The sequence below is a fragment of the Geotrypetes seraphini genome, chromosome 3, assembly GCF_902459505.1.
Source record: "Geotrypetes seraphini chromosome 3, aGeoSer1.1, whole genome shotgun sequence".
In the NCBI taxonomy this organism is placed as follows: Eukaryota; Metazoa; Chordata; class Amphibia; order Gymnophiona; family Dermophiidae; genus Geotrypetes; species Geotrypetes seraphini.
The window spans coordinates 197,023,550-197,048,109 of NC_047086.1; the positions used below are offsets into that span (position 1 = coordinate 197,023,550).

Genomic DNA, 24,560 nt, shown 5'->3' on the forward strand with positions numbered 1-24,560 from the left:
ATCCAGGGCAGAGAAAAGAAGGCAAGTATTCAACGAAATCCAATGGAGAACAAAAGAAGAACTGACCGTAGGAAAAAACAGTCCTTACCACTTTCATGATAGAAACATTCAAGATACTGAAGGGAATAGACTTAGTAGATAAAGACAGGTTGTTCACTCTCTCCAAGGTAGAGAAAATGAGAGGGCACTCTCTAAAGTTAAAAGGGGGTAGATTCCGTACAAACATAAGGAAGTTCTTCACCCAGAGAGTGGTGGAAAACTGGAATGCTCTTCCGGAAGCGGTTATAGGGGAAAACACCCTCCAGGGATTTAAGACAAAGTTGGACAGGTTCCTATTAAACCAGTACGTAAGCAGGTAGGGCTTATCTCAGGGCACTGGTCTTTGATCTGGGGGCCACCGCGGGAGCGGACTGCTGGGCTCGATGGACCACTGGTCTGACCCAGCAGCGGCAAATACTTATTTTCTTATGTCTATTCAAGGTCACCTGACAGAGCTATATTTTGCCAAAGGTTCAAAGAAGAGTGACCAAGATGGTAAAGGGGATGGAACACCTCTCGTATAAGAAAAGAATAAAACGGTTAGGACTCTTCAGCTGGGAAAAGAGATGGCTGAGGGGAGATAGGATTGAAGTCTACAAAATCCTGAGTTAATCGATTTTTCATTCACTCCGTCAAAAATTACAAAGACTAGGGGACACTCGATGAAGTTATAAGGAAATACTTTTAAAACCAATAGGAGGAAATTTTTTCACTCAGAAAATAGTTAATCTCTGGAACACGTTGCCAGAGGATGTGATAAGAGTGGGTAGTGTAGCTGGTTTTAAGAAAGGTTTGGACAAATTCTTGGAGGAAAAATCCATAGTCTGTTATTGAGAAAGACCTGGGGGAAGCCACTGCTTGCCCTGAATCGGTAGCATGGAATATTGCTACTCCTTGGGTTTTGGCCAGGTACTAATGACCTGGATTGGCCACCGTGAGAATGGGCTACTGGGCTTGATGGACCATTGGTCTGACCCAATAAGGCTAGTCTTATGTTCTTAGGAGTTAAGGGATAACCACCAGGAGACTGCCAAAGGGGCAAGCCCACCTTCCTGGAAGGATAGCACCTACTTACCCCTAAGAGCTTCCATGGATTGGGTGAGAACTTGGGGACTTAGCAAGGGTGGATTGGAGTGATCTAGGTACACAGCCATACCCAACTAGTGACTAAGCAAAGAAGTTTGGGAGGAGCCTACAACCACAGTGTTGGCAGTCAGAACTGAAAGGGACTCAAAAGGTTTTGGAAATGCTGGATTTGAACTGCAAGTTAAAGATTCAAGAGACTATAAACAAAGGGTTTGGATATCTGAATAGTATACAAATGCTATTGAATTATCTGCACTAGTATTGGTTTAAGTATGGAAGTATTGGAATTGTTAACAGCTATTCCTGACAATTTATTTATTGATTAGGCCTATGTATATAGTTCAAATAAATCGGTTAATTAGCAAAATCTTGCTCACAGAAGCTTTTTTGGATTTCTCATGGGGGGGGGGGGAAAGAGAGTGAGCTCACCTGCTAACGTTTCTTTTCCTCAGGTGGAAGCATCGAGCGCTACTTGAATAAGGAGGGTGTTACATCCGTAAGAAATAAACAGCATGATAACAGAGGATGGGTGGGAGGGGTGCCTTCTGTTTCAGCTGCTAGGTGATTATGGGCTAGATTCACTAAGCAAACCGATTGTGCACCGATCAGTTTGCGACTCGATTCGCTAACCTCTGACCCGATCATCCTCCAATCCATGCATGCAAATGAGGGGGAAGGGGGGCACTGAAATGATAGCAGGCAGCGATTCACAAACAAAAACCCTGCAATACCGACTGGGCTGGCCAATCACAAACAGCTTTCCAACTGCCATCTCCTGCTCTGCCTGCTGTCTACCCCGACTTTCCAGCTCTCTGCCCCAAATCTTTGCCGCGATTTTCTTGTGCCACCCTGCTCTGCCCTGAATCTGCCCTCCTGCTCCTTAAGCCCCCAAATCTCCTGCACGTCTCTCTGCCCCGGCCTTTCCCCGCAGTTTTAATCCACGGGCTCGCTGGGCTAGTAAAAGTTTTTTTTAAAAAAAAGTTGCGACTCTTAGACGCATGCGCAAACCATCCACAGATGGTCTGCACATGCGTCGGGATCGCACACTAGCGATCCGTGCAGTCGGAGGGAGGTGTTCCTCTGACCACCCTCATTTTAATTTTTTGTTTGGTGAACTGGTCGGGCCTGCACAGATCGGGCACAGAGAGTCAAGTTAGTGAATCTAGCCCTATGGCTGCCTGGAAGTTGCAGGGGCTTAAAAACCACCACCTGACGAATTTCTGAGCTCAATGGGACACCAGACCACAGCTGGAAAGTCTACCCCACCTCACACTTGGTGGTCTGCTAGCACCACATAATCCTCAGATACCCAGTGCAAAGTTAATGCCAGCTACATGCTCTCAGGGCACTCTGTCTTATTACAAACCTGTTTAATGCACGCAGCATCAGAAGCCTTACATGCCATAGAGGAGTCTAATGGTAAAAGCAGCAAGCTGAAAACTAGGGAAACCTAATTAAAATCCTATTGTGGCTCCTCGTGATCTTAGGCTAGTTAGCTAAATCCCGACTGCCTCACCTGAAAACTGTAAGTTCTCAGGGGGCAGAAAAATACTGTACCTGAGCCTAAACTAAATTCAAAAGCCCCTTCCCATTCTGTGCAGCTGTCATAGAGCACCACCTAGTGGCGAGGACAAGAACCTGCCACATTAGGAAAACAAAAGTAAATCAGAAAGAGGGACAGTTCCAGACTTCAGAGTGAAGTTGCTTTAACTCATTCTTATCAGTGCCCTGTGCTCTGTTCTATCTAACCTCTCTCTTGCGGCTGCGAGGAGGAGGGGAGGGAAGAAGATAAGGAGTGAGAAGAAGGCCAAATACCTTGCTAATTTCAACTGATGCACACATAATTTTTCCTCCTTGTGATATTTTATCATGAGTTTACATCTGTGCAGATAGATGGTGGATAGAGCAGAATGCAAGTAGGGAGAAGGAAGTAAAACGATCAGAATTGGACAGAGGGATATGCTAGATGTGGTTGATGTATTTAGATTTTAGCAAAGCCTTTTACTGTTCCACAAAGGCATTTAATAAATAAAGAGAGTGCCCTCGGTATGGACCCCAAAAGTGATGGACTGGGTCAGTAACTGGTTGGGTGGAAAGCGACAGAGGGTAGTGGTCAATGGAGATTGCTCTGAGGAAAGAGATGTTACTAGTTGTATGCCTCAAGGTTCAGTTCTTGTGCATGTTCTTTTTAACATTTTTGTAAGTGATATTGCTGATGAGCTGTCAGGTAAGATTTGCCTCTAAGCGAATGATACCAAAATCTGCAAAATCTGATGGTGTGAATAACAAAAGGAAGGACCCAGCGAAGCTTGAAGAATGGTCTGAAATTTGGCAGCTATGATTTAATGCTAAGAAATGCAATCTCATGCATTTGGGCTGCAATAACCGGAGGGACCAGAATAGTTTAGGGGGTGAAGAGCTTTTGTGCACAAAAGAGGAGCGAAACTTGGTGTGATAGTATGGGATGATTTTAAGGTGGCCAAACAGGTTGAAAAGGCAACGGCGAAAGCTAGAAGGATGCTAGGATGTATAGGAAGTGGTATGGCCAGTACGAAAAAAGTGTTGAAAGCTAAAAGGATGTTTGGGTGCATAGGGAGAGGTTTGGCCAGTAGGAAAAAAGAGATAACATAAGAACATAAGCAATGCCTCCACTGAGTCAGACCCGAGGTCCATCGTGCCCAGCAGTCCGCTCACGTGGCGGCCCAACAGATCCAGGACCTGCGCAGTAGCCCCCTATCTATACCCCTCTATCCCTTTATTCAGCAGGAAATTGTCCAATCCTTTCTTGAACTCCAGTACCGTACTCTGTCCTATTACGTCCTCTGGAAGCGCATTCCAGGTGTCCACCACCCGCTGAGTAAAGAAAAACTTCCTAGCATTTGTTTTGAATCTATCCCCTTCTAATTTTTCCGAATGCCCTCTTGTTCTTATATGTTTTGAGAATTTGAAGAATCTATCTCTCTCTACTTTCTCTATGCCCTTCATGATCTTGTAGGTCTCTATCATGTCTCCTCTGAGTCTCCGCTTTTCCAGGGAGAAGAGCTCCAGCCTCTCCAATCTTTCAGTGTATGAAAGGTTTTCCATGCCCTTAATCATTTGTGTCGCTCTCCTCTGGACCCTCTCAAGTATTGCCATATCCTTCTTAAGGTACGGTGACCAATACTGAACACAGTACTCCAGGTGCGGACGCACCATTGCCCGATACAACGGCAGGATGACTTCTACATGGCATAAATGTACATGAGGCGAATCTCTTTCCTTTGAAAGGAAGCTCCGGAATGAGAGGGCATTAGATGAAGTTAAGAGGTGATAGGCTCAGGAGTAATCTAAGGAAATACTTTTTTTACAGAAAGGGTAGTAGATGCGTGGAACAGTCTCCCGGTAAAGGTGGTGGAGACAAAGACTGTCTGAATTCAAAAAAGCCTGGAATAGGCACATTGGATCTCTTAGTTAGAAGAGGAGATAGTGGATGCTGCGTATGGGCAGACTGGATGGGCTATTTGGCCTTTATCTGCCATTATGTTTCTATGTAAATTGTCCTTATCCCTGATGTACTTTGTAATTGTAATATTTTCTTCTTTCATATTACTTTTTGGGTTTCTTTGGCAACCTCTGCGCTGTCATATCCATAAAGCTGCCTGATCTGAGAGAAGGGGAAAGGAGAGAGAAGATGTGTGTGTTGAGACCAGGGACAGAGGAAATCAAAGCCAGATTGCACTCGTAGGCTGGGGCTGACGTCAGTTCTTCCACTGCCAAACCTTAAGTGACTGAAAGATGTCAACTGGAACCTGCAAAGAAAGACAGCAGCAAGGATGTCAGAGGTTCAGAGGGCCAACAACCAAAACCACCTCCGAGCTTCCTAGCTGAAAAGATAAGCCACTCACTGCTGTGTGCTGCCCATCGTCCTATGAAAGGGGGAGACTTTACACGAGTACGTGAGATCAGCAATATGACACCACAGGTTCCAGCCCATCTCACCTTAAAATAAATGCAAACTGCCAAATAACGTTCCTACTCCCACTTCATACCAAGCCAATGGAATCGACTGCTCTCCACAAATCAGATCCCTTAAAGGACTCCTCAACTTTAGAAAAACAATAGAAACATACCTCTTCACCTAACTCCTCTGCCTAAGGCTGATAGAATTACAAAGAAATATAAATGTATATTGGTACAATATCCTCGGTATATGGCACATTAGGATGAAAACTTATATTGATAAATCTTGCACTGTAACTATGTTAAATTTAACCTGTAAACTATATATTATTTATATTGGTATTAGATCCCTAGTATGTGTTGAATTAGGATAAAAACTTGTACTGAGCTCTTTGGGGAGAACGGGATAGAAAGTCACCTCCCCCACCAGCCTTTCCAGCTGTCCATTCTGCCAGCTTCCTTCAACAACGCCTGCCACCTTTTCCTTCTTTTCTGAAGTTCAAGGAAGAAGAAACAGCTCATCTTCTCTCCTCCTCCAAACTCACCACCTGTTCCTCTGATCCAGTTCCTACCCACCTACTCAGAGCTATCCCTCCCGTCGCATCCTCAACCTAATCACTTTCCACTGCAACTGTTCCTGATATCTTAAAACATGCCGTAGTTACACCTCTCTGCAAAAAAACCCTCACCAGATCCCACATCCCCCCTCCTCCACTTCCTATTTGAACTACTCGAACATGCTGTTCACCGCCACTGCCAAGACTTCCTTTCTTATCATATTCTTGGCCCGCTTCAATTGGGCTTTCACCCTCTCCATTCTTCAGAAACTGCCCTCACTAAAGTCTCTATCGACTTGTTCCTGGCCAAATCCAATGGCCTCTACTCTGCCCTCACCTTTTCGATCTGTCTGCTGCCTTTGATACTGTTGATCACCACTTGCTCCTTGAAACGCTGTCCTCGCTGGGATTCCAGGGTTATGTTCGCTTCTGGTTTTCTTCTTATCTCTCTGATCACACTTTCAGTGTATGTTAGGGTAGATCCTCCTCCGCCGACATCCCACTATCAGTGTACCCTCAAGGCTCTGCCTTGAGTCCTCTCCTCCATATATACCCACTCTCTCGGTATATTGATCTCCTCCTATGGTTTTCAATATCACCTCTTTGCTGATGACTCCCAGATCTACCTCTCCAGGAATTCAGGCCCATATCTCAGCCTGCCTGTCTGACATTGCCGCGTGGATGTCTCACCGCCATCTATAACTGAATATGCCTAATACTGAACTCCTTATCTTTCCACATAAATTCACCTCCCCCTTCCTGCCAGTCTCCATTTCTGTTGATAACACTCTACTCCCTGTCTCGTCAGCTCACAACCTCAAGGTGACCTTTGACTCCTCTCTATCCTTTTCCGCTCAGATCCAACAAACCGCTAAAACCCATCGCCTCTTTCTCTATAATATTACCAAATTCTGACCTCTCCTCTCCGAGCACACTACCAAAACCCTTATCCACACCCTCATCACCTCTCACTTAGATTACTGCAATATACTTCTCTCAGGTCTCCAGCTTATCTGCCTCTCACCCCTTCAATCAGTTCAAAATGCTGCTGTATAACTCATATTTTGTGAGAGCCGCTATGTTCACATTACCTCCTCCTCAAGTCACTTCATTGGCTCCCCATCCATTTCTGAATACAGTTCAAACTCCTCTTACTGACTTACAAGGCATTCACTCTGTAGATCCCCCCCTCCCCCCTCCCCCTGTGAACTCCATTCATCAGGTAAGTCCCTCTTATCTGTACCCTTTACCTCCACTGCCAACTCCAGACTCTATCCCTTCTTTCTTGCCACACTGTATGCCTGGAACAGGCTGCCAGAGTCAATACATCATGTTCCGTCTCTAGTGGCATTCAAATCCAAGCTAAAAGCCCACTTCAAAGCAACTTCAAAGAAACATAGAAACATAGAAAAGTGACGGCAGAAAAGGGCCAAGGCCCATCAAGTCTGCCCACTCTATTGACCCACCCACCCACCCTCCTAACTACCCTGTGAGAGATCACACTCTGATGTCCCATTCCCTCTTGGATGTCTAAGAGTGAATGGGACATCAGAGTGTGATCTCTCACAGGGTAGTTAGGAGGGTGGGTGGGTCAATAGAGTGGGCAGACTTGATGGGCCTTGGCCCTTTTCTGCCGTCACTTTTCTATGTTTCTATGTTTCTTTGAAGTTGCTTTCAACTCAACTCCAACTCACCGTCAGATACCTTTACCCATTGTATCATTCCTTCTACCAGAAACTTCCCAACCTTGAGATATCCTGTCTGTCTGTCCATACTAGATTGTAAGCTCTTTTGAGCAGGGATCATCTATTGAATATTAAATGTACAGCGCTGCATACGCCTTTCAGTGCTATATGATAAGTAGTAGTATTTACAAAAACAACTAATTTGCTTAACATACAGTGGTACCAAACTAATGATTTAGTGAGGGGAGAGTGGAGCAAGTAGTTTCCATGCCCCCCTTTCCCTAATAAACAAAAGGTTACACTTAAAATACCTATGAGGAAGGAAATCATTTCAGGATTTTGCCTCAGTAAATATCCCGTCATTGGTTTCAAGTTTATTAAAAAAATTTTATACCGCTTAATCAAATTTCTACAATAAAAAATACCATAAAAACAAATTAGGTTCAAACAATTTTTATTGATGCAAACAACAACAAAGACAACGCCAGGGCATCCCAAGGGTGCACAGTACAAATAAGGATGCATTAAAAACAAGGATACATTAAAATAACAAGCATGTACAGAAGAAAAGTAACAGCAACCAAACTCCCCCCATCCTACTTTACATAGGGTAAGCGAGAGTAAAAAGGCGGAAAGGCACTCCGAGGCCCTGGACTCTTAAGAGAGCCCCAAAGAAGCCACACCACCTCCCTTCCCCCCACCCATGCCCACTGATCCAAGTGCCAGAATCTTCTAATACCTGCACCTCCCCTCCCCAATCCCCCCTCCCCTCCCCCCAAATAGTACTCTCTTCTCCACCCCGCCCCACCAGTACTCTCCCAGCCCAACTAATGAGCTCCCAAATTAGGAAACCCATCGTAAGACCGTACTGCGTGGTGTCAGGTCAAAAGCGCGCCGGGACAAAGGCGTGCGCAGACAATTGAGCGCAGTGCGGAGGCGCGCGCCACAGAAAATTATTGTTTTTACGGCTCCGACGGAGGGAGCGTGGGGGGAACCCCCCACTTTACTTAATAGAGATCGTGTCATGTTGTGGGGGCGTTGTGGGGGGCTTGGGGGGTTGTAACCCCCCACATTTTACTGAAAACTTCACTTATTCCCTGTTTTTAGGGAAAAAGTTAAGTTTACAGTAAAATGTGGAGGGTTACAACCCCCCAAATCCCCCACAACGCCGGTGCGATATCTATTAAGTAAACTGGGGGGGCTCCCCAACAAAACCCCCCGTCGGAGGCCCTAAAAACTGTAATTTTCTTCGGCGCGCACCTCCGTCTTGCGCTCAGTTGTTGGCGCGCGCCTTTGTCTTTCACCGAGTTGTCTATGAACCGTACTGCGTCCCTTTGGATGCAAGGATTGCAGATATGGCTCCCAGATATTCAAGAACATCTTTCGCTTCCTAGCCCCTCCGGTATCTCGCGCTTCCCAGATGGCCAACTGATGCAACTGGCCCATAAAAACAAATTAAAGATTAGAGATACTAAACAATGCCAGGGTATATTAGTATATTGGTGACATCATAGGAGATCCTGACCTCCCTGCAGGCAAGGCAAGTTATTGAAAGAGCTTAACTATTAACAAGAAAGAGCTCTGCCTGCATTGAAGATGGCTTTAATAACAAAGTGCTGGCAAGGAGAAGTGGACTGTAATAAGAAACCAGAAACCATATTGAATACACGGCAAGATTCTGTAACTGGAACAGTTTGTCAGGCTCAATTTGATCACGTTTCTTGATTTAGTGAACTATCCTGCAGATGAACAACTGCTTCCGGGCGGACATGCGTGGCCTTTATGTGGTTTTATATAGTGCGTAGAGCTTTGTGGCCATCCTGTGGCTTTTTATTTAGGGCTCCTTTTATCAAGCTGCGCTAGCGGTTTAACGCGTGCGATAAACCGCCGGTCGCGCTAGCCGCAACCGCCTCCTCTTGAGCAGGCGGTAGTTTTGGGCCAGCACGGGGGGTTAGCGCGTGATGAAACGTCGCACGCGTTAACCCCGCTAGCGCGGCTTGATAAAAGGAGCCCTTAAGTGTATACTGAAGAAGGCTTAAGCTGCAGTAAAAGAATAAAAATCTTTAAATAGATAAATAGGGATTTCCTTTCAAAGCAAGACCAGAAAAATTCTACCCAGAAGTTAAGGAACTTCCATTCCATACGCACAAATCCAGAAATCACAACCCTGTGTCCACTCCGATATGGCCTGAAAAAATGGTCTAAATTCTGGATGATAACATAGCAGACCAAACAAAAGTTATTAAGAAGACAGATATATACACACTTCTTGTAAGGTGCAGGCTGAATTCACATTACACAGTGAATTCTTCTTGTGCAGACAAACCTGGGACCTCAAAAAAGCTGCATGCACCAACATTTCCAATATCCAGGATACGCCGATTAACAGGGTTTCTACTTCAGAAGATCAGAAAGGAGTATCCTCCTCCACCCAAGGTCCTCAAGTACTCATGGGGGCCATACAGGCTGGGGCTGCCCAGCTCTGCCTTAATAACAAGGAGTTCATACTGACAGGTCTTCAGAGCCTCATGTCCTCCATTCCGGAGGAGGCAAGGACCCTTCAGCAGTACTTCTCAAACCTCTTCTGAAGGCACCCCTTGCCAGTTTCAGGATTACCACAAGATAGATTTACATATACCTACTGCAATGCATACTTATTGTGGTACTTCTGAAAACCCTGCCAGTTAGGTCAGGGGTGGGCAACACCGGTCCTCAAGGGCCGGAATCCAGACAGATTTTCAGGATTTCCCCAATGAATATGCATGAGATCTATTTGCATGTACTGCTTTCAATGCATATTCATTGGGGAAATCCTGAAAACCCAACTGGATTCTGGCCCTTGAGGACAGGAGTTGCCCATCCCTGAATTAGGTGTATCTCGAGGAGAAGGTTGAGAAATACTGCCCTAGACATTTGCATATAATGGAGGCAGTGTATGCAAATTAAGTTTATGCAAATTCAATGTGGATATCCTGAAAACCTGACTGGCAAGGGGGTACTCCAGGACCGAGTCGAGAAACACTGCTCTAGAGTTTCAACACAGCAAGCACTGGTAGAAGTAACACATTATATTACAAAGCTTTTTATATTCCGCCATAGTTTCAAGTTTATTTAAAATTTCTTATACTGCTTAATCAAACTTCTAGGCAGTGTACATAGTCCTTATGAGTTCCAGGCGGATTACAATAAAGCAGATGACTGGAAACAAACCCGGTTAAACAGGCAATAAAAATGAAATCATAAAAACAACCAGTTCAAAAATTTATTGAATAAAACTGGTTTTACAAAGCTTTCTAAAAACTAAATAATTAAGTTTCTGATCTAACAATGAGAGGAAGTTTATTCCAAACAGTCGGAGCTTGATAAGCACTAAGTTGACGAAATATCTTAATCAATTAAGGCAATGGAAATTATAAGCAGAATTGATTTTACTGTATATGACCCTGTCTACCATTCATTACGAAAACTAAATCCAGCAAATAAGAAGGAGCTAGGCCATGTAAAATATTAAAAACCAATACACAGATCTTATAAATTATCCTAGTACAAATTAGTAACCTGATATGCACGGACAGGGAGAGGGACCTTGGGGTGATATGTCCGAAGATCTAAAGGCGATAAAACAGTGTGACAAGGCAGTGGCTGTTGCTAGAAGAATGCTGGGCTGTATAAATAGAGGCGTAGCCAGTAGAAGGAGGAAGGTGTTGATGCCCCTGTACAGGTCATTGGTGAGGCCCCACTTGGAGTATTGTGTTCAGTTTTGGAGACCCTATCTGGTGAAGGACGTAAGAAGACTTGAAGCGGTCAAGAGGAGGGCGACGAAAATGATAGGAGGCTTATGCCAGAAGATGTATGAGGAGAAATTGGAAGCCCTGAATATGTACGGTATACCCTAGAGCAGTGATTCCCAACCCTGTCCTGGAGGAACACCAGGCCAATCGGGTTTTCAGGCTAGCCCTAATGAATATGCATGAGAGATATTTGCATATGATGGAAGTGATAGGCATGCAAATTTGCTTCATGCATATTCATTAGGGCTAGCCTGAAAACCCAATTGGCCTGGTGTTCCTCCAGGACAGGGTTGGGAACCACTGCCCTAGAGGAAAGGAAGGACAGGGGAGATATGATTCAGACGTTCAAATACTTGATGGGTATTAACGTAGAACAAAATCTTTTCCAGAGAAAGGAAAATGGTAAAACCAGAGGACATAATTTGAGATTGAGGGGTGGTAGATTCAAGAGCAATGTTAGGAAATTCTAATCTACGGAGAGGGTGGTGAATGCCTGAAATGCGCTCCCGATAGAGGTGGTGGAGAGGAAAATGGTGACTGAGTTCAAAGAAGCGTGGGATGAACACAGAGGATCTAGAATCAGAAAATAATATTAAATATTGAACTAAGGCCAATACTGGGCAGACTTGCATGGTCTGTGTCTGTATATGGCCGTTTGGGGGAGGATGGGCTGGAAAGGGCTTCAATGGCTGGGAGGGTTTAGACGCGCTGGAGTAGGTTTTAGCGGAGATTTCGGCAGTTGGAACCCAAGCACAGTACCGGGTAGAGCTTTGGATTCTTGCCCAGAAATAGCTAAGAAGAAAAAATTTAAAACATTTAAATTGAATCAGGTTGGGCAGACTGGATGGACCATTTGGGTCTTTATCTGCCGTCATCTACTATGTATGTTACTATGTAATTGAACAAAGTAAGGTGTAATCCTTTCATATTTGGGAATCAAGAATATAACTCTAACAGCAGTACTTTGAACAGTTTGTAATCACTTTAAGAGTCTTGTAGTACACCCAAGATAAACAATGTTACAATAATCCAATTGTGAAAGAATTAGTGACTGGACCACTAGTGAAAATGTTGAAATATCAAAACATTTTCTGACTAATCTTAATTTCCTTAAAAGCCCCAAAACTTTTTTACTCACTAAATTAACCTGATATTCCACAGTTAACATATTATCTAGTTCAGGGGTGTCAAAGTCCCTCCTCGAGGGCTGCAATCCAGTCAGGTTTTCAGGATTTCCCCAATGAATATACATGAGATATTTTGGCATACAATGGAAGCAGTGCATGCAAATAGATCTCATGCATATTCATTGGGGAAATCCTGAAAACCCGACTGGATTGTGGCCCTCGAGAAGGGACTTTGACACCCCTGGTCTAGTTGAACTCCCAATACTCTAGTTTGAATTTCGAACTTATAACCATTCTGACAGAAAGAGGACAGATGATCTGATCTAGGAGAAATAATCCATTGTTCAACTGTAGTGAGCAAACACTTCCAACATCCTCCAATCAGAATCCTTACTATTGCTGATATCATTTGCATAAAAATAACTGGAAATACCAGTATTATATTTTTCAAGTTGAAAACCTAATGAGTGCATCATAATATTAAACAACTAGTTTTTTTTAGCCCTTTAAAGGGTGCTAGAATAGATGTGTAAACTTAGGCATAAATGCCTTTCTTTCTCTTTCTGTCTCTCCCCCCCTCCATCCAGCAGCACCCCTTCCCTGCTCCCCCTGTCCAGCAGTAGCCCTTCTCCCTTCCTTTTACCTTCCTCCTGTCCAGCAGCAACCCTTTCCTGTGCCCCCTGTCCAGCAGTAGCCCTTCTCCCTTACTTTTACCTCCCCCCTGTCCAGCAGCACCCCTTCTCTCTCCTCCTGTCGAACAGTAGCCCTACTCCCTTTATTTTTCCTCCCCCCCCCCTGTCCAGCAGCACCCCTAGCTCCCTTCCCCAAGCAGGCTTATCTGAGAAGTCTCCCTTATTTTTGGAAGCAGCTCTAGCTTTTTCAGCTGGGGAAATCGCCGCACGTGTTGCAAATCGCCACAGGCTCCTTCTACTGCGCATGTGGGGGCATGGCACCATGGAGGCACGGAGCCACGAAGATTGAAGTGCGCATGCACGCTAAGGGGATTATTATAGTGGATATTGGGGATAGAGGAGAGCCCTGCAGTACATCACAATCCAGTGACCAGCTGGTTGATAAACAACCATTCATTTTAATCTTGTATGATCTATGGCAGTGTTCTTCAACCACTGGTCCATGGACCAGTGCCGGTCCACAGAAATTTCCTGCCAGTCCATAGGGCCAGCACGTGCATTAGGCCCAAAACAATGTCCACGGTGCAATCGATGCGGCGTTATCTTCGAGCCAGCTCCCTCTTCCTAACTGATTCAGTGCACAAAGCCACGGGCAGTGGCTCCTACTGGCATCCTGCGCCTGAACCGGAAGCCTTCTCTCTGACGTTTCAAGTTTCAAGTTTATTAGATGGCTTGATTAACCGCTTTAAACCAAGTTTCTAAGCGGTGTACATTTAAAAAGTTACATATGTTGGGTAACAAAACAGTCCATACAATTCATAAATAAACTTATTGTACTAAAAATTAACATTGTTAAACACAAGATAAGGGGGGAAGAAATACAATTTGTAAAGAAAAGAGGAGACATCAAAGGAAAATACAAAAGGATAATAAGACATTTGAGGGGATTAAAATAAACAAAGCAATAAGATAAAAGATTAACTTGCAAATGCATCTCTAAAAAGGAAAGTCAGAGGGAAGGCTTCCAGATGAGGCACGGGACGTGCAAGGTGCAATTAGTACTATTATGGGGGCGGGTCTGGGGTAGAGATTGGGTAGAGATGGGCGGGGTCTGGCCCACGACTTAGCCCAGTGTTCTTCAAACGCTGGTGCACAGAATAATTTTTTTATTTCTGCCGGTCCATAGGTGTAAAAAGGTTGAAAAACACTGATCTATGGGATACAAATCCTTTGATCCAATTTAATACTGTACCTTCCGAACCCCCAATCTTGTAAGATCTGTAATAATAGTTTGTGATCAACAAGATCAAATGCACTTGAGAGATCAAATTGAACACATATTGCAGTTTGAACTAAACTCAAAATAGATCTGCCTCTAGCTACTAAAGAGCAAAGCAATGTACTATAGCCTGCTCTAAAGCCAGATTGGATGGGGTGGAGCAAATTATAATGTTCTAAATATTCAGTCAATTTGGATGTAACCCAACCTTCACAACTCTCTAGCTAGGATTTTTGAACATGCTCTTTTTAAATTAAACAGTCAGGGCTCATTTTACTAAGGTGCGCTAGCATTTTTAGCACACGCAGGATATTCCCGCATGCTACACCGTGCGCTATGCGGCTAGAACTAACGCCAGCTCAATGCTGGCGTTAAGGTCTAGCGCACGGGACAATTCAGCACACGTTATTCCGCGCATTAATGCCCTAACGCAGCTTAGTAAAAGGAGCCCTCGGTTATTCTGAGCCCTGATTAAAATGACAAAGCATGCCTATATGCTCCACCCTCTCTTCTGACACACAGTCCTGTACCAAACGCCTCTGCTAAGTCCCAGTACAGAGAGGGTAGCTGGTAGGTGTTGGATTACGGATTTATAGTAGCCAGAATGTGGCAGCGAGTGTATTGTTAAGCAGAATTGGATGTATGTATTTTATCTAATCTAATCTAACCTAAGGCTTGGCTTTATATACCGAGTCATCATTCTAAGAAAGCTCGACTCGGTTTACAATAATTAACTTAACAAATAAAAACCATTAAAAAGTAAGACTAAATTTCAGGAAATTAATTTTCAAAGGGTTTAGCAAATAAAGTCGTTTTTAAAGATTTGCGAAAAAAATTGAAATGAGCCCGAACTCCTTAAAAGAAATGGAAGATCATTCCAAAGTTGAGAAAACTTAAAGATCAGAAATTGGCTAAAAATCTTGACTCCTTTAATCCCTTTTTTGGAAGGAAGAGATAATTTTATGTACATGGAGGGATCCAGACTGCATGGAGAGAAAACGTGCAGGTTTGATATGTCCTGTCTTTTTCTTCCTCACCCTTCCCCCACTGTTCCCAGCACACATTTAATTAGTAATTTAGATTTACTGTATGTCAATACAACTCTAAGCAAAGCTCAGCAGTAATCAGTTTATATCCGTGTGCGTGTTTGTTGCTAATCTGTCTGTACATTTATATTTATCATTGCCTAGCAATGAGATCATCTTTTGAGTGTTTGTAACCAGGGCAGGATTAATTCTTCGAGGGCCATAGGCACACAAGTACACTGCCTCCCCCCCCCGGCCACCCCCGCCCCTTCCCCACCCACACCCCACTTATCTGTTTTCTTATTTATTTATTTTTTCTACTTATATTTCTTTTTTTAAAATTCAAAACAAACAAAGATTAGCATACCAGTGCACAGTTTTTCTTCTATGTAAACCCCAAACATCTCTGAACAATCCCCCCTTCCTTCCCTTCCCACCTACTTACCCAGGACTTTAACTCTGAACCCTTTCAATACGTATGTAAAAGCATTCAAATATATTGTAAAGCAGTAATACTATCCGAAATATAAGTCTTTATTAATAACCAAGTTTACATCGCCTAATTTCCTCACTCTACATCAGGGGTGTCAAACTCAATCACATAAGGGGCCGAAGTCTGAAAAAAAGGCTAAGTCACAAGTCAAATTTTTAATTTAGATACTTAGGGGTCCTTTTATTAAGGCATGCTAACTGATTTTGCACATGCTAAATGTGCACCTTAATAAAAGGACCCCTAAGTGACTAAGGCTTACTCTTAGCAGACATTTAGGGTTACATCTCCAACCCCACACCGGCTCTGTGGTGTAAACAAAATAAATATTGCAAATATTACAAATATTTGCAAATATTACAAAACAGAAAACAAAATTATGTTTTCTATCTTTTGTTGGTCCCAGGCTCTGGTTGTCTTCTAACTCGCTTGCCAGGGTCTCCTGCCCATTTGCCATTTTCTTCTTTCTCCATGCTAACCATCCATCTTCCATCTCTGTCCTCCCCTTCCGTTTCCCTTCCCTCCCTCGGAGGTAAAGCATCTTTCCTTTTTTTTGTGTCCATATCCACAGCTTCGGCAATGGAACCCAACATCCCCAGATCCACCATCTGTCCTTTTCTCAACTACCTTTTCATACAGCATCTCTCCCTCCTTCCCCACCGCCCCAGGGTCCATCATCTCTCCGTTTCTCTTCCCAACTACCCTGTCTTATGCCACTTCCAGAAACTGTATGCCTCCCCCTTCCATCTTTCCCTTCACCCCCATTGGGCTGTCATCCATCTTCTTCCATTCCCTCCTCCAGTGACCTAGCATCTCTCTCCTCTCCTCTTGTTTGATATGATAAATGAAACAGAAATGAACCGATCTGGCCACATGTAAACCCTATACTACTCTCAAGTATTGTCTAATACTACAGGTAACTGCTATATTGCCCTTATGTATTGTCTAATGGTCCTAAAAACTATGTATGTACCTCTGTAACCCATTCTGGGCTAGGACGAACTGGAAAACCAATTAAATAAATAAATGCAAAGAGGATGTTTGAGTCAGCTGTGAAATAAGGTGAGGGACAGGGACAGCCACTGCTTGACAGTAGTACTGTGTATACGACAGGGGAGTAGGTGTGGCAAGAGTGATCTTTCGGGCATGTCTTTCTAACGGGTTTGCACATTCCAGTGGAAGGATAAACCTCACTCCTATGCCAGGGTACGTTGGAAATCATCTAAACCTCTCAGATTTACTGCTAGCGCCTCTGTCAACACTAGTTTAGTTTCAAGTTTCAAGTTTATTAAGTATTTTGATTTATCGCCTATTCAAAATTCAAGGCGATGTACAAGTAAATAAAATTTTTGGTAACATACTTACAATTATTAAATTAAAAAATTAAAAAATAATAATCTTATATATATAAATTACAGTACATTTATAGGGTATTTCTACAAACTATAATGAGACAAAAGGAAGATTATTTAATGGTTACATTCAGTATTGAGGAGTGTGTGGCGCAGTGGTTGGATCTACAGCCTCAGCACCCTGGGGTTGTGGGTTCAAACCCCGCGCTGCTCCTTGTGACCCTGGGCAAGTCACTTAATCCTCCATAGCCCCAGGTACGCTAGATAGATTGTGAGCCCACCGGGACAGAGAGGGAAAATGCTTGAGTACCTGATTGTAAAAACCGCTTAGATAACCTTGATAGGCGGTATATAAAATCCTAATAAACTTGAAACTATTAAAATCGTTAATTCAAGGGAAAAACATTAGGAAGGGAGCCATTGCGCAAGAGAGCTTTGCAGCCACTAGTGGACTGGAAAGAAAATGTGCAGCGCGTGGGGGGGGGAGGGAGCATAGGGGGGGGGGAGCATGGGGGGGGGGAGCATAGCCGACTGGGACGCGGACAAGCCACTTACGGCCCTGCCCCCCCCCCCTCACTTTTTCCAGACACACACCTCAGCTCCCTCTTCTGGCGCCTCCCGTGCGCGCGTAGGGGGGGAAGAGGGGGCGCATAGCCGACTGGGACGCGGACGAGCGTGAATAGACTGAGAGAGTGGGACACCAGTTACGGCCGTGCATCTCCCACCCCCCCTTCACTTTTTTCCCTCCTCTGGCGCTTCCCGCGCGAAGCCGTTTGGCCCTCAGCGTTAAGGCTGCCAGCAAGAGTATACTTTGGCAGACGATGTGGAAACAGTGTTAGATCCCGCCCCCAGCTTCTGTACGGCCTCTTTAAAAAAAAAACCCGATCACGCGAAGTCGTCTTTCTACCCGTACGGGGCCGGTTGGTACTTGCACGACTAAACAGGAGCTAATGCGTTGCTACAATGCCGCCCCCTCCCCCCCCCCTGTTTTGGAGACTCCCACAGCTCTACCAAAGCACCTCAGTCCTGCCTCGGCATCTTCCCCCCTACTCTTCCCACGTGCACAGGGGAGTGTGTGGCGCAGTGGTTGAAGCTACAGCCTCGGCACCCTGGGGGTTGTGGGTTCAAACCGTCCCTTGTGACCCTGGGCAAGTCACTTAATCCCCCCATTGCCCCAGGTACATTGGGTAGTTTGTGAGCCTGCCGGGACAGACAGGGAAAATGCTCGAGGACCTGAATAAACTCATGTAATCCGTTAAATAAAAAATTAAAAAAAAAATCAAGCAGTGCCAGGGAGAACATGGTTCGCTGAGGAGGATGGATGGACCACGGGGCAAAAGACAACAGGACCGGCTGAGCTTCTGGGAGTTTCTCCTCACTCTGACTTCAACAGCGGGAACCCTCCCCCCCCCCCCCCCCCCCAATCACCTACAACAGGGGTGTCAAAGTCCCTCCTCGAGGGCCGCAAACCAGTCGGGTGTTCAGGATTTCCCCCCATGAATATGCATGAGATCTATAAGCATCCAATGAAAGCAGTGCATGTAAATAGATCTCATGCATAGTCAAATCCCGAACACCCGACTGGATTGCGGCCCTCCAGGAGGGACTTTGGCACCCCTGACCTGCAGCAAACTCAGCCAGAACGGGAGCGGAGTTGTCAACAGCAGGGTTAAACGGATATCACTCCACCTACGTGCTCCCTTTCCGACGAAGCCGGAGCCTGTTGCAATCCCATCGTGCCCCCCCCCTCCCAATTGGAAAGAAAAAGGTGCAGGGCAGGAGAGGGCGGAGCGCTGCGATCCTCGAGACAGGCTCCCGGAAAAGCCGGTGCGATAGGGACACGTTGTGCGCACAAACAAACTTCTCAACATCATGGAAAGTTACTGCCAGGAAGGGGGCAGAGATTCAGTGCCCGCCGCTGGGGCCCGGCCAGCTCGCTAATGCAGCTGAATGACAGCACCTACGCCCCTCCCCCCCCGAACTCCCATATCCTCTCAGCCCTCTCCCTACCCCCCCCCTCAAGGTAGCGGTGCAAGAGGTCACTCTCTCCCCTTCCTTCTCCTCACCTTGGTGAGCCGCATTTTCCTCTTCCTCCGACTGGCCCCTCTGCAGTCCAAGGTCCCGGCACAGCCCATAGAGCTCTCACGGCACCAGAACCAGCTCCGATGCTTGCCAGCTGTTTATCTCTAGCCCCTCTCATGCTGCGTCCACTACCTCCGCCCTCCTTCCCAGCCTCCGCCCCTTCCTTCCATCCTCTCACCCCCTCCTGTCTTCTCACCCCATTCCTTCTCTCTTGACCCTCCCCCCTCTTCCTCAGTGCACATTTAATAAATAATCGCTAGATGTTTGCCAGATCAAACTTTGACACTCAAGTCATAGCTCTAATATCAGGGCTCCTGGTGAAACGCAGGTGTAAAACAAGCCCCTGATCGCAGAGAGGGACTTTTCGGGGGGGGGGGGGGGATTGTGGCAGTCTAAGTGGAATGAAATAATTCAAATCATATTATCCTAGAAGACGTTTTGCCCTGCTTGGAAAACATTTTTATAGTTATAGCTAAGGATTATCTCTAAATTACATCACCTAAATAAACATAGCTGAGGAAGGGGGGGGGGGGGAGCAATTTTGAAAAAGAGGGAGGGAGAAAGAATCAAGAAGACCCCCAGGAGACGATGAAAAAGAGAATAGAGGAATGAGAGACAGGAAAAGGAAAACAGAAATTTTCTCATCCACAGCAGAACTGGGTTTTCTTAGGTCTAAACTCTAAATAATTCCTCCCGCCACTTCTTTAGAAAAAGAAATGTAGAAAAAGCATGTTTAAAAAAACAGTAAAAATCACCCCAGAAGCAGACAGAACTCAGACCTGTGGAGGACTATACTGCCAAAACCAAGTAAAGATCTGGTGATTTGTGGCAGAAGCTCTCCATCTAAGGTAATTTTACTGGCTGGCTGCTGGAACAGGAACACAGGGCTGAAAAATCTGGGAAATCTCTAGTCATTAGTCTCTCATCTGTCCCTGTGGATTTAAAGAGAGGATGGATCTGGGACTGCCCACTATTTTTATTTCTGGAAGTTAACATAAAATAAAAAGTAGGAACCTAACCTTACAATTGTTTCAGGGGGATTCAAAGTCATAATTGCCTGAAAATAACACAGGGCAATTTTGGGAACTCATTGACATCCAGCCTTTTATTTTTAGAGCTTTCTGGAAGAAAAAAAATTAGTTCATATAGTATAATTGGATCCAGACTCCTTCTCTTTCCTTGGGCTTCTTGTCCAAATATTCTCCTGCTTGTATAAGAGGAATTTAGCAGGGTACCACCTGTATCTCAAGTCATGCCCTCACCTTCACTATGAGTACATTAATTCTAGGGTTATACTCCCTGACTGGATACCAGAATTATCATCCCTCACTCTAAATAGATAATAATATAAGAATTGCCTTACTGGGTCATACCAATGGTCCATCAAGCCCAGTAGCCCGTTCTCAAGGTGGCCAATCCAGGTCCCTAGAACCTGGCCAAAACCCGAGGAGTAGCAACATTTCATGCTACTGATCCAGGGCAAGCAGTGGCTTCCCCCATGTCTTTCTCAATAAAAGACTATGGACTTTTCCTCCAGGAAATTATCCAAACCTTTCTTAAAATCAGCTACGCTATCTGCTCTTGCCACAATGCGTTCCAAAACTTAACTACCGGTAATCTCTGAGTGAAAAAATATTTCTTCCTATTGGTTTTAAAAGTATTTCCCTGTAACTTCATCGAGTGTCCCCTAGTCTTTGTAATTTTTGACAGAGTGAAATATTGATCCACTTGTCTACTCCACTCAGAATTTTGTAGACTTCAATCACATCTCCCCACAGATGTCTCTTTTCCAAGCTGAAGAGCCCTAACCTTTTTGGTCTTTCCTCATACGAGAGGAGTTCCATCCCCTTTATCATCTTGGTCGCTCTTCTTTCTTGAGATAAGGAGACCAGGATTGAACGCAATACTCCAGATGAGGTCACACCTTAGAGCGAGCATTATAACATTCTTAATTTTGTTAACCATCTCTTTTTTAATAATTCCTAACATCCTGTATGCTTTCTTGGCTGCTGCCACACATTGGGTGGAAGGTTTCATCGTATTGTCTATGATTACACCCAGATCCTTTTCTTGGGTGCTAACCCCCAAGATGGACCCTAGCATCCGGTAGCAATGATTTGAGTTATTCTTCCCAATGTGCATCACTTTGCATTTGTCCACATTAAATTTCATCTGCCACTTGGACGCCCAGTCTTCCAATTTTCTAAGGTCTGCGAGCAATTTTTCACAATCTGCATGCGTTTTAACAACTTTGAACAGTTTAGTGTCATCTGCAAATTAATCACCTCACTCATCGTTCCAATTTCCAGATCATTTATAAATAAGTTAAATAGTACCGGTCCCAGTAAAGACCCCTGCAGCACTCCACTATTTACTCTCCTCAATTGAGAAAAATTACCATTTAATCCTACCCTTTGTTTTCTATTTGATAACTAATTCCTAATCCACAACTGAACTTTGCCACCTATCCCATGACTATTTAATTTTCTCAGGAGCCTCTCATGAGGAACTTTATCAAAATCTTTCTGAAAATCTAGATACACTACATCAGCTGGCTCACCTTTATCCACATGTGTATTCACACCTTCAAAGAAGTCAAGCAAATTGGTAAGGCAAGATCTCCTTCGGCTGAACCCATACTGACTCTGTCTACTTAAATCATGTTTGTCTACGTGTTCCACAATTTTATTTTTTATAATTGTTTCCACCATTTTGCCCGGCACTGAAGTCAGGCTTACCGGTCTGTAATTTCCCAGATTTCCCCTGGAACCCTTTTTTAAAAATGACATAACATTGGCCACCCTCCATGCTACAGACAATTTTAGGTACTACAGACAACTTTAGTGACACGTTACAGATCACTAACAGCAGGTCAGCAATTTCATGTTTGAGTTCTTTTAGTACCCTGGGATGTATACCATCTGGTCCAGGCAATTTACCACTTTTTAACTTGTCAATTTTATACCAGAATTATTTTGCAAACACTAGTGTTGGGGTTATACTCCTTGGCTTTGAGAACACCAATGCCAGGATTAATACTCACTCACTCTGAGTAAATAATGCCATGGTATACTCCCTGACTGAGAGCACTGATGCCAGATTTCGTACTCCCTTATTCTGAATACACTAATACCAGGGTTATACTCCCTTACTCTGAGTATACTAATGTCAGGATTCATACTCCCTGAGTGGTTACATTAATACCAGGATTATAATCCCTCATTCTGAGTGTGTGGCACACTGGTTAGATCTATAGGCTTAGTACCTTGAGGTTGTGGGTTCAAATCCCTCACTGCTCCTTGTGACCCTGGGCAAGTCACTTAATCCCCAGGTACACTACATAGAGTGTCCAACCTTTTGGCTTCCCTGGGCCGCATTAGCTGAAAAAAATGTTTCTGGGTCCGCACTGGGAAAACACTGCATCACGCTCGACTGGGGCCGCAGGTTGGACACCCCTGACATACAGTTTGAGCCTGCCAGGACAGATAGGGAAATATTATAAAGTACCTGACTGTAAACCACTTAGGATATAAGTGATAAATAAATAAATAATACCAGGATTCATACTCCCTAATGATACCTTAATTACAGGATTATGCTCCCTCACTCTGAGAACACTAATGCCAGGATTCATACTCTCTGATTGGATACAATAATACCAGCGTTATACTCCCTCACTCTGAGTATAGTGATGCTAGATTTCAAACTCATTTATTCTGAATACACTACATATCAGGGTTATTCTCTTACATTCTTCACTAATTCCAGGATTTGTCCCATTCCCTCCCATTAAGTCTGGCATAAGGATATATTGTTAGTGCTGGACAGAGGGAATGAAAGTAAAGCAAGCATGGGATATGGGTTCAGAACCTTTTCTGCTACACCCAGGCAACAGGTCACCTGCTGGGGATGTGAAAGAAGAAGAGGATGTAGAAATGTCTCCAGAGACTCTCTCTGTGCTGCTCTATAATTTGTACATAAACATCCTGCTGGATAAATACATCTGGAACTGCAGGTCCCTGTGGTTCATTTGATTTGCATCTGGAAGGAGGAGCCTCCACTGCTGTAGAAATATGCAAAGCACAAAAGACCTAATCCACTTAAAATACTGTCAAAATACTGCTGGGACTGAAACAATTTCGGACAGAAGCTCTGGGCTGTAGGGGGTGCAGAATGTGCCTTCTGACCTTTGTATTTCTTCATAAATATTTTTACAAGTTCAGTTCCAATTCCTGGGGTAGTGTGTAAGCAAAGCTTAAATATAGAATTCTATATACAGTGGTACCTTGGTTTACGAGCATTATTCGTTCCAGAAGCATGCTCGTAATCCAAAGAGCTCGTATATCAAAGTAACTTTCCCCATTGAAGATAATGGAAGCTAAAACGATTCGTTCCACAACCCAATCAATGTAAGGCTAACTGTGCGTACCACTCGGTCTGGGGCATCATTTCCTCTGTAATCCTTGCACACCATTTCCTAGCCTACACCCCCCCCCCCCTCTTCCCTCCTAAATCCCGCTCCATCGTGCTCTGGTACACAGAAATACCATCACCTTCATCCAAAACCTATATGATTTCCTCCAGAGTGAAACACACATTCTGCATGCCTCACTTCGGTTATTGGAAAAATAATGGAAATGTTGCTAAAGGAAAGGATAGTGAAAAGATTACAAGATCCGAGGCAACATACCAAACGAATCTGGGTTATTCTTCCCAATGTGCATCATTTTGCATTGTCCACATTAAATTTCATCTGCCATTTGGACTCACAGTCTTCCTATTTCCTAAGATCTGCCAGCAATTTTTCACAATCTGCATGGCATTTTAACAACTTTGAACAGTTTAGGGGTCCTTTTACAAAGCCGCACTAACGGATTGGCGCGTGCTAGCTGGAAATCAAAAGGAGGCGCTAGCGCGTGCAGCAATCTAGCATGCGCTAGTCCGCACGTTAAGGCCCTAGCCCAGCTTTGTAAAAGGAGCCCTTAGTGTCATCTGCAAATTTTATAACCTCACTCATTGTTTCAATTTTCAGATCATTTATAAATAAGTTAAATAGTACTATTCCCAGTAAAGACCCCTGCGGCACTCCACTGTTTACTCTCCTCCATTGAGAAAAATTACCATTTAACCCTACCCTCTGTTTTCTATTCAATAACCAATTCCTAATCCACAACTGAATATTGCGTCCTATCCCATGACTCTTTAATTTTCGCAGGAGTGTTGATTGGACGTTATTTCATTACATTACATATATTTGATATCTTGAAATCTGTTTATGTTTCCTCTCTGGATTTTTGTATCGTTTAGCTTATTTGGATCTGGGGGGAGGTGAGGGATACATACCTCTGTTGAATGTTGAAAATCTTATTTCTCATGCTTTGCATTGTTCATTGACATTATCTCTTTAATAAAAAAAAAGATTTATCATAATTTTCTCAGGAGCCTCTCATGAGAAACTTTGTCAAAAGCTTTCTGA

At 44.2% G+C, this 24,560-nt stretch overlaps 1 protein-coding gene across 1 annotated transcript in view; it reads right to left on the reverse strand.

The window, feature by feature from the left end:
• Positions 1-19,216, reverse strand: part of TNS2 (tensin 2) — a 274,519-nt gene extending 255,303 nt beyond the window's left edge. Inside the window, exon 1 of the mRNA XM_033936279.1 lies at positions 19,069-19,216. Coding sequence (XP_033792170.1) covers positions 19,069-19,137 — 69 coding nt within the window. The 5' untranslated portion in view covers positions 19,138-19,216. The remainder of the gene's footprint in view (positions 1-19,068) is intronic.
• Between the last annotated feature and the right edge of the window lie 5,344 nt (positions 19,217-24,560).